At 35.8% G+C, this 14,494-nt stretch overlaps 1 protein-coding gene across 1 annotated transcript in view; it reads left to right on the top strand.

Annotated features, from left to right (window-relative positions):
* Positions 1-14,494, top strand: part of 128up (GTP-binding protein 128up) — a 55,207-nt gene that overhangs the window by 35,356 nt on the left and 5,357 nt on the right. The window contains exon 7 of the mRNA XM_089103515.1: positions 8,513-8,642. Coding sequence (XP_088959641.1) covers positions 8,513-8,642 — 130 coding nt within the window. The remainder of the gene's footprint in view (positions 1-8,512; positions 8,643-14,494) is intronic.

Here is a 14,494-nt window from a genome sequence, read left to right as displayed (position 1 = left end):
GAGCCCCCTTTGCCAGAGGAGGGACCAATCTTTTGAATAATTTTTGTAAATTAATCCCCTTGACCAGTGGCGTCGTTGAGGGGGCGGGGTCCCCTTCCAATAAAATTGGGAAAAACTATAATTTATTACTTAAAATAAACTGTTTCGCATGTTGACCAATGATCTGCATTTCGCGGGTACCGATCTCCTGATTCAATGCCTTCGGCCGGGAGTGCAATGCGCCGTTGGGAAATGCTTTGAAACTGTTGCTTGTTTGAAATGTAAAATTTATCTTTACCTTGGGCAGGTTTTTTTTTTATCGATGCTCGTTTTTACATAAGAAAAACGATAAAACTAGGGGTCCAGTCCACTACACTTCATAATAAGTTGTAGATTAATATTTTTCCAAAATCTAATGTCTTTGAAACCGTATCCTCAGGTAAAAACGTAACCCCAGTTGATTACAAAAGTGAAAAATGTTTTCTGCTTCCTGTTTCGCCACTTGCTCTGCTCAGTTTTTTCTTAAATCTATCAGTTCAACGTTAGATTCTCTTGTTTTAAACCTTTCAAAGATAGAATCGAATACACCCTCTACATATGCAAATAGGACAGAAATGAATTTGGTAGAGGGGAAACCGCTTCAGGAATCATTTAATTGTTTTAATTTTTATTTCCAGTATTTTTTTATTGTTTTAAAAATAAAGTTTTGAGACAGAGTCAAACTTTAGCGTAAAGAGCGAGGCGTTGAGGAGGGGACAGCCCTTTTCATATACGGAATAATTTTTGTTCGTTTTAAGGTTTAATGTCGCCCCTTACTTTCAGTTAGAAAAAAAATTATTTAATTTATGAACGTTTTTGAATTAATGCAACTTTTATTTTGGCTCACCTTACATGAATAATTAAAACGAAATTTGCATATTAATTTTACTTTTTTTTTGGCTAAATGGCTTTCTCGAAATTTTGATCAAATTCAAAGTTCAATTCAAAAAGTTCAAATTTTGTTCCAATTCTTTAAGAAGGGCCCCTTAATCACTAAGGCCGTTAATAGGAATAAATAGCTCTGATGAAAGTACAAAAAGAACTTTAGCGCAAAGAGCGAGGTAATGACTAGGGGGCGAACCCAATCATATACGTAATAATTTTTGTTGGTTTTCAGTTGAAAAAATTTTTTTTTTTGTTTTATTTCTGATGTTTTTTTTTAAATAATGGTGGGAAATCCGGTGCCCCCTTCATAGCAATTTCCCTTCCCCTATGAAAAATTCCTCCATGGAAAGATCCTTCCACGTAACAACCGACCCATCCTCCCTATTGCCAGAAAAAATCCCCCTGAAAACTTCCGTATACTTCACAATAACCAATACTATATGTAAACATTGGGCAAAGTTCATAACTTGCAGACCTTCCCCCGGGGACTGTGGGGGATTAAGTACTCCTCAAAGACATAGTTATTGTATTTTTCGACCATGCTGAACAAAATAGATATCTCAAAATTTGGATCGGGTGACTTTGGGGAAAAAATGAGCGCGGTAGGGGGCCTAGAAGCCCTCCATTTTTTGGTCGCTTAAACAGGGCACTAAAAATTTTAATTTCCGTTTGAATGAGCTTTCCCGCGATTTTCTAGGACCACTGGGTCGATACGATCACCCCTGGGGAAAAACTTCTATGAAACTTCTATAGTAGGGTTCTCCGATACGCCGAACCTGATGGTGTGATTTTCATGAAAGTTCTATGACTTTTATGGGATGATTTCCCCCTTTTTTCAAAAATAAGGGGCATTTTCTCAGGCGCGTAACTTTTGATGGGTAAAACTAAACTTCGTGAAACTTATATATTTGAAATCAGCATAAAAAGCTGATTCTTTTGAGGCATCTATTTGTTTCAAATTTTCGTTTTTTTAGAGTTTCGGTTACTATTGAGCCGGGTCGCTCCTTACTTACAGTTCGTTACCACGAACTGTTTGATACCATGCTGACTTCTTGCTATTTTCGCTTTTCAAAATACATATTTTAGCCAGTTCCAAAAAAAGAATTGACATAAATGTGCTAAAACGTACTATTAAATTAAGCTGCATTTGAAACAGTGCCAATGCTTCTTGTTGAACATTTATCTAAGCATCAACATGCTAGATAAAATATCTACAGAGAATAGAGTAAGGTGAATTTAAAAAGAAATAGTATATTTTCCTCACAGTTTGGAAATTTTGTGTGCACGTAAAATTGGCACAAACCCATTTTATTTTTCTGCTTTTCTAAGTTACATCATACAGTACTAGAATACAGTGCTTTGCTTCTGAAAAGAATTATAAACATAAAAATGATACTCAGTGTAACCCCCCATACCCTGATTTACACAAGAAAAACTTTCGTGTAATTTCTATTGAGTTTTTTTTTTTTTTTTTTTTTTTTTTTTTTTTTTTACAAAGATACAAAGGGGAAGGTAACTTTTCAACTCTATGAGTCAATTTTTCCTCCCGTTTGGCATCCTTGGCAATTTTATTTTAATTTGTTTCTGCCTCAATGATACCAAGAATTGTTCAGATTTTCTGAATATTCTTTGTCAAACTACCCAACGGATAACTTAATAATTCTAACTTTATTTTTCGAATCCTTTCAAATTTGAAATGCCGTCGCTATTTAAATGGGGGTGAATATGTCACAATATAGTGTTACACAGTCTGTGGTAATACTTTGACTTATCGTGTATCTTTGCTTAGACAGCACTATTGCGCTGCCTATTATTTTTGTTTCGGCTTTGTGTGGTCCGCTGATATCAATGCTATTTAGTAATATAAATCAGTAAACCAACAAACAATTTAATCTAATAATAAATCATAAATAATATTTCAGTAAATCACGTATATTAAAAGTTTAGTAAAATAAATTAAATCTTACAGAGTCAAAATCCATTCAAAATTACGAGCAGGATAGCGCGATACTGGGGGCTATTAGAATATAGCTTGGATCAATTATGAGACTGATCATCCTGTGCGGGGGGTTGGGGAATTGGAGGAAGGATATGTAATGCAGCATTAGTGGTGAATCTGGCAGAAAAAAAGCCGTGTATACGACATTCACCTTCGCCCACCCGAAAGCTTGTTTACGCTATACTACTGTCGTCTGCAGCAGCTAGTAAATAGTACAAAATATTAGATCAGAGGCAACGCTATAGCGTTGCCTATAGTAAAGCCCCCCACCCCCAATGCCCTTTTTTTACCAAATGCATCCGATAAAAGTTTGAGATAGCCATTTTGTTAAAAAATAGTCCAAAGATCATGTAACAAAAACTCCAGCGTGAAAACAATCCCCCAGGGCTCGTGGGCAGGCATTCTAAGTTATACCCGGGGGGTATATATGGATCTTATGGAAAGAATGCTCGTATAAACTTCAGAGAGGGTTATTGGATTGGAAATTGAAAGTTCTAGTTCAATTTTTAAGAGTCAAAAGAGATCGGAGGGCAACTAGCCCCCCCTCCTTCGCGCCTTTTTTTCCTCAAACCCATCCGATAAGAACTTTACTTTCAGATAGCAATTTTTTTTAAATAGTTTCAAAGATCATATAACGAAAAATCCGGGGTCGACACAACCCCCCAGGGCAGGCGTTATAAGTTATGCCCTGGGGGCATATATAGTTCTTATGGAAAATATTTTATGCAGTGGAGTATATCATTTGATATTGGTACAGTACCCAGTGGCGTCAATTAACAAAAATGTTGTGAGGGGGCAAAAGGTTCTTTTATAAATCTAGGGGGGGGGTGCAATTTTTTTATTTTTCGATGAAAATAACAAAAAAAACATTTTTAAACGAAAGTGCCTAAAATGTAATTTTTCAAAATTCAGGGAGGGCGGCGAAACACCTACCATCTCCCCCCAATTGTCGTCACTGATAGCTTCACGAGCGTCTTCAAAATAATTTCCAGAATAACAACTGACTGTTTTTCTTTTGCAATATAGATTTAGGTCACTGACTGTAGGACGAGTCAAATTACGTATAAGAGAATCTCCCATTGCGTCGTTAAAGTTAACAAAGTTTTGATGAAGTTTCACATCATCAAATTTCTCCTGTTCACAGGAGAATTTTGCCTTTTGCATTTTACAGATTTATTATTTTTTTTTTGTAGCAAATAATTTACCAAAAAAAAAAAATTTGGAAAAGTATCCAGTATTATATATGTGGACACCATCAAAACCATTCCTAGCTTTGGTGGTGCCCAGGGACAAATTAATTACAGCGCCCCCTTCCGACTCAAATATAAGCAAAAAAAAAAGCCAAATTAAAGTGAAAAATTGGATCAAAGCGGACAATGGCTTAGCCGTGCCCCCTGTTTTTCACGACTCCTGGGGAAGCTGCCCCGGTCGCCCCCCACCAGCTCTGGACACTAGTAGCCGACTATATTACAAATATGTATTTTATTTCTGACTAGAAAAATGAGTAATTAATTGTTCAGCTTCACAACTATTGATCTACTAGTTTTTAGTAGTTTAAATTTCCCAGAAGTCTTCTGCTATTGGCTAAACTTTGCCAACTTTCTTGAAAAGTTAAGCAAAGTTAAACTTTTTTTTCAACTGAAAAAAAATCATCAAAGTCAAGTGAGGAAAACGGTTTATTAACTTTGTGGACGCCGTGGGAGTCGTTCATAATCAACTTTTAGTAATATGACATGGGATATTTTCTTTTTGATTTGATGATAAGTAGATACCGATAGTAATTAATGCAGAGAATTACCAATGTATAATTTATTCAGCAGGCTGCTCCCACATGTATCTAGATTGATTTAGGGGTTTTTTCCTTTGTTTTTTTTGCATTGTAAAGAAACATTAGACAAATTATTTCAAAAACAGCACAGTTTTTATTTATACGATAATTTTAGGGATTGTTTAAAGAAGTTAATGTTGCAAAAATCTGTTGTTTTCTGATATTCAATCACGATAGTAGGAACTGATTTAGAGGAAGGTTGATTCTTAAAAATAGACTAAATATATGACAAATCGTGTATTATATATAATGTAGGTGTTTTCTCTTGTTTTCTTAATGCTTAGCCCTTCGAAAAGAAAAACAAATACCGCAGCTGTTCTACAAATAAAAAAAAGGCAAAACAAGGAGGAATTATTTTATGACAGTGATATTTTATTAAATGAATATTTCGGTTCTATGTCTAAGATCTGTCATTAGCAAAACAAATAAATAATATAAAAATAGACGTACTATAAATTTCATGGCAATTGAAACTAAAACCAGAATGTTGGCTTTAATTTTAATTGCCACGTATTATATAGTAAGTTATATTATCTATTTGCTTTGCTGATAACTGCTCTTAGATTTAGAATAGAAATTTTCATTTAATAAAATGTCACTGTCATAAAATAATTCCTCGTTGTTTTACCTTTTGATATTTGTAGAATGGCGACTTCGTCGTTATTTACACAGCCTTTCTCTTTTCAATATTTTCTGGGACAATTCAAAAATTATAGACCCTCCCCTTTCAAATCAATAGTAATCTGGGCAAAATTAATGCTGTTTGCAGTACAATAATCGCTATTATTGCCTAGCAGCTAAACTGCTCCTAATTTTTTCAATCTTAACTTGCGCTAATAATAAAAATTACTAATTCATGTTTTTTGATGACTGATTCAGGTTCTTGACCAATTCATGTATATTGATGATTAATGTTTTTTTTTTCATTATGCGTAACCTTTGTGACCTAATTTTTGTTTGGGACTTCCCTGTGGGCCACCTGCAACCATGTGTTGATTAACACCTCCACCGAATAGTAGACAGGCAGGACAGACTCTTTCATATGCATAAGCAAAAGTTATGTATATTTTTCGTTATGTTAAAAATGAGCATGTATTAATTAGGAAAAAAATTATCTGCTCAAAATAAAGAGCAAATTTGACACTTAGAATGAGCAATAGTTTCAAATATACTTTATAAATTATAGTTTTTTTCCCTAATTATTGGGGGGCAACATAAAACAGAGTAGCCTTTAATAGGCATAAACGGAAAAAATTGTTCTCCGGAGGGCTCACGCTTGTATCATTTTGAGCATACGAATAATGACGAAGTTTTGGAAATATTTTGAAATTTTGTTGGTGGCTAGGATGGGTACTCAAGGGATTCTCTGTAGAATTCCTTTAACTCTGTATATGTGCAGTTATAACTAGATAGCGCCTAAAAACATTTGCGAGAAGAAAGCGTACCCCTGGCAAACTTGGCCCTGCGAAATTCGTCGCTAAGAATAATTCGAGCCTTGGAAAACTTGCCCCAAAAAACCTGCCCCGAGGATTGCCTCGGTAAGAATTGTCAAGCAAGCTTTCTGCTAGAAATCTTGCCTTCAAGAACTTTGGAAAATAGCACTGACAGAACGTGTATAAACAAAAGTCACACTCAATTGGCTCTAAAGCAAAACTTGGCCCTTGAACGCTCATACTAAAAACTATTATACTGGAGCTCGCCTCCTAAAAAAAAAATAGGTGGAAATCCCCTACCCTCTTCTCTTGGGAACACCTTTTTTCATAAGTATAAATTCCACTTGGGGTGGGTTGACCGTGCTTACACTGCTACATGGAATCATTTAATTTGCTAATAGAAAATAAGCTATTTGAAACCGTCAATGTCTATTGCATCAGCTATGCTGATGGGACTGTAATGTTTTTTGCTCCTGAAATTTTTCTGGTAATGAGGAGAAACAATGGAAAGCTTCCAAGAATTAGAAAGCTAATACAATTACTGCTAATCAAATCTAAAATACCTTGTGTAAACTAGCTTAAATTGATGATACTTAAGCTAGTACTTAAAAACCCATTATCGTGATCCATCCTTATACAAAGGAAAAGTGGTTGAGGGAAGTGCAATGCCTTGAATATTTTAATAAATAAATTATTTGGTTTCGGCACTTAGTAGTCCTTTTAATACCTTTCTGAATCCTCACTGTCTGATTAGTTGTCCTCCCTTTCTCCTCATGCAAGCTACTATGAATATGCCTCCTTAAGAATCCAGAAATAAAAAACATTATTAGCCACTAGGCTGTTAAAGTAATTAGTTCCCCGATAAAATGGACAAAATTAGTCTTAAAGCAACGTTGTATTGATCTAACAATTTCATTTAAAATTTTGTAAATGTTTATAGACCCACACTCAACAACTCAAATTATAGGCATCAAAACGAAAGTCCTGAGAGTCAACCCTAATAATAGCCCATTCCACAATTTATTTTTTTGCCACCATTTTCAGATGAAAGGAACACCTTTATTATTTTTACTTGTTCGCAATTTTTTGATTTTTAGTTTATAATATATATATATATATATATATAAAGGCGAAAATGTATAGATCACCCTAACTAATTCCTAGGCAGGTATAGGACTATTGAGACTCAAACGTTTGATGTTCTTTCTTCATCTATTAAGTCTTGTTGTTCTTTTCCTTAATTTTTCATAGAATTCTTACCCTTTTGTTTATAAATATCCTTTCAATAAAATGTCTAGATGTTAAAGGTTATTTTGAGTAGTGGTTTTCAAGGCCTTATCCAGGGGATGGGGGGTAGGGGGTTTGACCCACCTCCCCTGAAGTGTTTGTCCGATAAAAACGTAACAAAAATGAATATAAACGAATTTTTGATGCGTTTTTAAGTCTTATTTTTAAGTCTTATTACATTAGCGCAGCCAATTGGGTTGGTTAGCTCCCCTTCTCCACCCGGAAAAAGCGTAGTTACATTTTCGTAGCCAAACAGAATTTCCAGCATAAATCAGCATCAGCTAAGTCGCGCCTCTTTTTGTGAATAGCGTTTTAAGCAATTTCTGATGTCAATTTTTTTTCTTATTAATATATGCTCCACTTTTTCCTTTGTGTTTTTATAGTAGGTTTGTAAGTAAATTTAAAAAAAAAAACTGAAGGATGTACCTCATATTTTTTTTATAAATAACATTTTATCTGTTGATCGCTTTTTAAGAGGTTACATCGTATAGAAGGTTTATCCCTATGCTTTAAGGAGGTTTTATCGTATAGGAAGTAGGGAAATCTCGTCAAGATTAGGGACAAAAATATATTATTATCTCCACGCTAAAGGATAACCGATATTGCGTATCGTATACACACTAATTGTATATTATAATCCAACCTGAAACGCATTGTGAATCTTTTTACGATTATCTAAAAAATGGTTCTGGGAAAAATACCTTATTTTTAAAATGTGAAATACGCCCTTGTTCTTGAGGCATAAGGATGTAGGCCTCTTCTGTAGTTGAAGCCCACCTCTGGACACGACTTGGGCCCTTTATGAATTCAAATCTTTGCTTTGTCACTGTCACTAGATATATAAATAGATTTATTCAGCATTTGATTCAGCAATAAATTTAAACAGTAAAACAAATACTTCAGTATATACCCTCCCCCGCCCCTAAAATTCTATTACCAATGATGCTGGAAGGGCAAGACAATTATGGTGCTAGCCTTCAATACATCTAAATACTGTGCCGATAAAATATATACTCATTTTACAGACTATTTTGATTTTTTTTTTGTTTTTGTTTTTTATAGACCAAATTAGCATTGAAGAGCTGGACATCATTTACAAAATTCCACATACTGTCCCAATATCAGCTCATCATAAATGGAACTATGATGACCTTTTGGAAAAGATGTGGGAATATTTACAACTTGTCCGAATGTAAGTATATCTTCATCTTCTTCTCTCTCTTACTCTCTTCTCTCTCTCTCTCTTCTTCTCTCTACTATTGTTCTTCGTTCGCCTTTTCTTCTCAATAGTCTTCAAATTTAATGGACTTATTTTACTTTACTTTGACTTACTTTACTTTACTTTATTAGAGGAAATATGTCACTTGTTTCACTTTACTTTGACTTACTTTACTTTACTTTATTAGAGGAAATATGTCACTTGTTTTACTTTACTTTGACTTACTTTACTTTATTAGAGGAAATATGTCACTTGTTTTACTTTACTTTGACTTACTTTACTTTATTAGAGGAAATATGTCACTTGTTTTACTTTACTTTGAAAGGCCAATGTCGTCGAGGGTTGTCCTCATATTGCCCTTGAATTAGAGTAAATATGTCAGTGCTTTCTTTCGGTTATTTTGGACGTAGGCGTGAACCTATACTTTATAATAATCTGCATGTCTATAAATTCTAGAGAAAACCTGTTTGTGAGAAACCTGTTCCTTTTTTAACTGAAACACACGAAAATTGCAAAACCAAGTAGTTAGGCCCCACTACCACGGTCGGTGGAGCGAGTGACTGATGTGCTTAATCACAGGGTCACAGCTTCGTACCCCACACTCGGCTTTTTTCCGTTGGTAAAAGGTAGCCTGTATACATTGAAAATTTATTGTTTTTTTTTCGACAAAAGTTATGCTTATTGAGTAAAGCCGATATTAGAAATATAATATGAGTGTATATCATTAAAGAATTTGGTTAAGCGTGTGTGTGTGGGGGGGGGAGGGTATATGTAGATGAGTATTTCCCAAGTTATATGTTTGGTATATCTATCCTGTTTTGCCCAATTACTGGGGGATTGAGTTGAAATTTTGAGGGATAGTTTTTTTTTGGGGGGGGGGGGGTAGAAGTGACCAGGAATTTTACTTTGAGGAGGGGGATCAAGCCTTTTTGTTTGATCTTCATAAATAGCAAACGCTAAGGTAACATCGTTTTCCTTTAAACTTTTATAGAGCAAATCATCCGACAGCCTTTGCTGCTAAAATCATTATAATTCTTTCACATGTTAAAAAAATCAAATCACGCAATACAAAAAACTCCTTTCAAGGAGAATGGGTTTTCAGATAAGATTTTTTTCTTTCGATGGACCCTTAAGGCTGGATAAAATATTTCATCTCACGGAATTGAAAACCCTCTATCTCAAGGTTTGTTTCACCTGTCTTTATAAAGTCGCAAATCTGGAATTGCTTCCTACGTCTTTAAGTCAGGTTCACTTGAAAATCCAGCTCCTGCTCACCCCAAGAAGAGTTCCCTCTCCTGAAATAGTGGAGTGCAAACTTCACGCATCCTGGGGTGCTGATTGGGGGGGGGGGTCTTCTCGATTTTTCCTTCCCTAGAATTTGAAAATACCGTATTTTCGGTATTTTCATCGAAAAATATCCCTTTATTTGGTTTTGTTCATGGAGCAAATTGAAAACAACCAAACTTCCGAATCCCTAGTTTTGAAGAATATATTTTGTCCTCCACTTAACGCCTGTGTTTTCATGAGTTTGTACCTCTGCGCCATCAATTGTCTTCCAGACGTTCTTCATCACGGAAACAAATTGTCTGGCACGCATGAGGCGTATCCATACCTTTAGAAACAGAGAGGCCTCAAGACGATCTTCAAGGAGGGAGTTCTACTACTACTACTTCTGACGACTCACTGCAGCACCAAGCCGGATGAGGCCAACCCAACTACGCATGCTCCTCCTCCAGTCCAATCTATTCAAAACTTTCCTGTTTACACCCTCCCAAGAAGTTTCGATTTCCCTTAAATCCTTGCTTACGACCTCCTCCCACCATAATCGGGGACGATCTACTTTTTCTCTCGCCCTAGATGGTTCGCCAAAAAGGGCGATATTCGGCATCGGTCAAAAAAGTAAAACCAATACCAAGTCCTTACTTTCCAATGTCTATAATCAAGAAGATTTTGAGAGTCCGAAATGCCTAAGTCACAATTAAGGAATACAATGGGACCCTAAGAAAATATTTTCAAAATACACGCCAATGTATACTATTTAAGAGTTATGTAATAGTCCAATTTATCTAAAGTGGGTAATCTGTGAGGCTGAGCAGTATTTACTTCAACCTATTAGGATATATGGTAACAAAAAACACCTTTTAAGAGATGCAGGTTCAAACAAGAAATTCATATCTTAGAGCGTGTGACATTGGCAGGGGCCCCAATTGAAAAAAAGGGAAAATGGACAAATTATTTAAAAATATAAGAAAATCAGCGACGTAAACATCTCTAGGGATTGGGGAAGGTGTACAGGCTTGAAGGCATCTTCCCTGCGTAGGTATTTGTTAACATGGATAATAAATGGGCAATCACCTGAGAAAATGACATATAGTATCTTTACCGTTTCATAACAGGGAAAGAAACCTAAGGGGGACCAAGTCTCTCTTTAGCGGGTTGAGTCTTTAAGTACTTTGACCTGTTGATATTAGATCAAAAGTGTTTTCGGGAACTTACTTCGTGGGGATATCTTCCTTAAGAAGATAGGCGAGTGCTAAAATAATACTGATAAAACACCAAGCACAGTATATCTTTTGGCGGATTTCTTGCTCGTTTTTTTTTTTTCGTTTCATCAGTAAAGGTTTAGTAAAGATTCTCAAGCAGGCAAAAAAAGAAGGGCATATCCATTAAGTGGGTTCGAGGGGATGATAAAAAAAAGTTTAAAAAAATCCATCAAATTTTTTATGTATTTTTGTTAGTTTTTACGTGTCGGACAACAATTTTGAGAAGACGGATTCAAACACTGAAACCCTCCCCCCTTGGATTCAGCCTTGAAAACAGGCTATCTAGTTTATTGACACTGTGTAACCATGTTTGACTTCATAAGCAATAATCCGTTTTCGGCCATTTTGTGTCTGTGGGTTTCTAAAACATGAGCTCCCCCTCCCCCCTCAAGAAACAGAATTTGGCGAGGAAAGTCGTCCAAAACCCAGTGTAAAGTTTAAAACTCTACACTTCTGCACACACACACACACACACACCAAAACAACGAGGATAATGATATTTTTGAAATGGTAGAAACCGATGTCTCTCGTTTCTTGTTCTCCTTTTTTTTACCGTGCAGGATTAAAGGTGTCGACTCAGTGGTGTAGAATATCTGCAAGCAGACTCATCTGGACGGAAATGAAAAGCATGCTCATAGGTTTTGTAATTTATTACCACGACGTAAAACTGTAATTATTTAAATTGTTATAATTCAGCGTGTCTAAAAAAAATTAAAAAGTAGCGGACCCCTTGGTAGTGGTTAGTGATAGAATTATCAAATCCATACCACACTATGAATCGCGTCATAGTACTCCACTAGTGGGGCACTAAGTTTGTTCTTCAGGGTTGCTAGAAGTAGCTATTTTCTTTTTTTTCTTTTTTTTTCATGCTCCATCTTTGTAAATCTCTTTACTTGATGATGGGCAATAAAAATCATTCATTCATTCGATTTCTGGCAATGTTAAACACAAATCTTTTCCTTCCCTTAATTCTTAACTTGTCACTACTCTCTTGTGATATACATTAATATGGCTAAAATTACCCATTTTCAGCCCCCCAAAAAAACAAATAAGGGTTTCAGAAAATAATTGGGCAAAAGCAGAAAAAAAGAAAGAAATTTAAAAGTTTTGAGTACTTAGATAGATAGATAGATATTGGTAAAAAGACTATCACAAAACCTAGTGGGCCGAATTCGCATTTCTTAGTAAAAAAAATACAATAACAAAAATAATACAATAACGACATATTGTTACCACTGTAACAAAACACAACAGGTAACAGTCAGAAAATACAAAAGTCATAAATATAGGTCATAATTATAAAATATTATATAGGTCATAATATAAAAAAATAAGAAGAATAACAAATAAAATAACCGAATTTTCAAAAAGTAAAAAATAATATATACAAAACAATTTAACTTTTTGGCTAACTTAAGGATCATGTTTTGGTTGATTTGACTTTCTTTCTGTTCTTTTTTGCTGTTCATCTTGTATAATGTTTAATGAGTAATTGTTGTCTTTTATCTGAGGAATGTACAAAGAGCTTAGTGAAGGGTTGAAGACAAGGGTGAATCTAGGGCCCCCCCCCTTGTGTGGCCTTGGTTCATCCACCTCTGGGCTAAATACCAAGCGCAACTCCTACCAAGTTGTGTGGTGGGAGTCTAGACCAGCTTGACTTCAACCTACCTGAATCCTCAGAAGTTACTGCTAATAATCTTGACAAGTTCCTTGCTTCCATCGTCCAGAGCCTTCCAGCATTTTCTTATCAATTACCTACTCGTGGTCTCTCCCCCCCCCCCCCCCTGTTTTCCTCTCCATATCTCCGTGTGTTTTTCTCCGTCTAAGATCGAAAGAAGAATTGGGAAACTACGAAAAACAAATGTCTGCCCTTTAGATATCCCGTTTCCTCTTATTAATGCTTTCATTGACTTTCTCTCAAACCCCTTGTCTATTGTCTTCAATAAGATTACTGAGTCTGGCTAATATCCACAAATTTGGAAACAGGGTTTCATAACCCGCTTTAAAAAGAAAGACGGAAAGCCTGGTTTTGAAGGTGTTCATCCTATTTCACTCACTCCCATTTTCTCTAAGCTATATGAAGGATTCCTCGCAGATTGGCTAAAGGAGAAAATCCTACCTCTTACTGACCTGAGACAATTCGGGAACATCAAACCCACCTCTACTTCCCATTATCTTGTTTTTCTTATTGGCTCAAATGGGAAAATTCTCGAAAAACCTGATTGTTGGCTATAATTAATGTCGATAGACCTTCAGAAATCACTTGACCTTGTTAACCACAAAGTATCATTTCAGGAGTTTGTAACCGAATCGAGTACCGATTATTTGTTGGTTTAATTGGTTGTCTCCTTCTTGTTAAATAGATCGTAAGTAGTCAAATATCAGAATCATTATTCCAGCCCCCTCCCTGTCCACAATGGCTTGCCCCAAGGTACTCTCCTAGGTCCCTTCCTTTTTTCTGTCAAGATAAATAGTATCGCTAAGGAATTTTCCGACAGATGGAAATTTGTGGATGACCTAACGGTTGTTGAAACCTGCTATCGAAACTTAATAAGTAACCCTATGAGTATTTTTAGTGATATGGCATATGACTCTCCGGAGTTAGGCATGAGGGTAAACCCCTCTAGATCTATGATAGTGACATTTTGTTTCCTTAAAACCTCACTCCTGTTCCTCAAAGCTTTTCCCCCACATACTTCTGTGTCTTTCTTTAAGTTACTTGGGGTTACAATTTCCTCTAATTTAAAGTGGGATATCCACGTGAAAGATATTGTCCATAGAGCTAATGTGTCCACGTGTCTCCTTAAGCTCTTGAATAAATTTAACGTCCCCCCATCCCATTCTTTAAGGATCTATACTTTCTTTGCCTGCCACCATCTTGAATATGCTTGTTCATTTTGGCACCATGGCATCTCCCGTGATGAATCAGAAAAAAATGAATCTATTCAAAAAAGAGCCCTAAGAATAATTTTTAAAGAAGATATGGTACCATATTCACTCCTTCTAATAAAGGCCAAGCTGGAAACTTTTGAGCACAGGAGAGGAACACTGTGCCTCCGTTTTGCAAAAAAATGCAATAATAAACCCTCACACGGAAAACATTTTCCCCAAAAGACACTCCCCATCCAGACAGCGCCTACCACGTACTGTTTCTGAACCGGTCTCTTTCTTGTCCCCCATCCGTTGCTTAACCTCCGGGTATGAAAAAACCTTTGTCTCCTTTATTACTGATCAAATAGACCTAGTTTTTTTTTTTGTATTGATGATAGCCCATTTTGTGTC

The sequence above is a fragment of the Artemia sp. Qi Xiang Cuo genome, chromosome 17 (assembly GCF_049724085.1).
Source record: "Artemia sp. Qi Xiang Cuo chromosome 17, ASM4972408v1, whole genome shotgun sequence".
Taxonomy (NCBI): domain Eukaryota; kingdom Metazoa; phylum Arthropoda; class Branchiopoda; order Anostraca; family Artemiidae; genus Artemia; species Artemia sp. Qi Xiang Cuo.
Note: the sequence above shows the minus strand (reverse complement) of the source record. Positions and strands in the feature narration are given on the sequence as shown.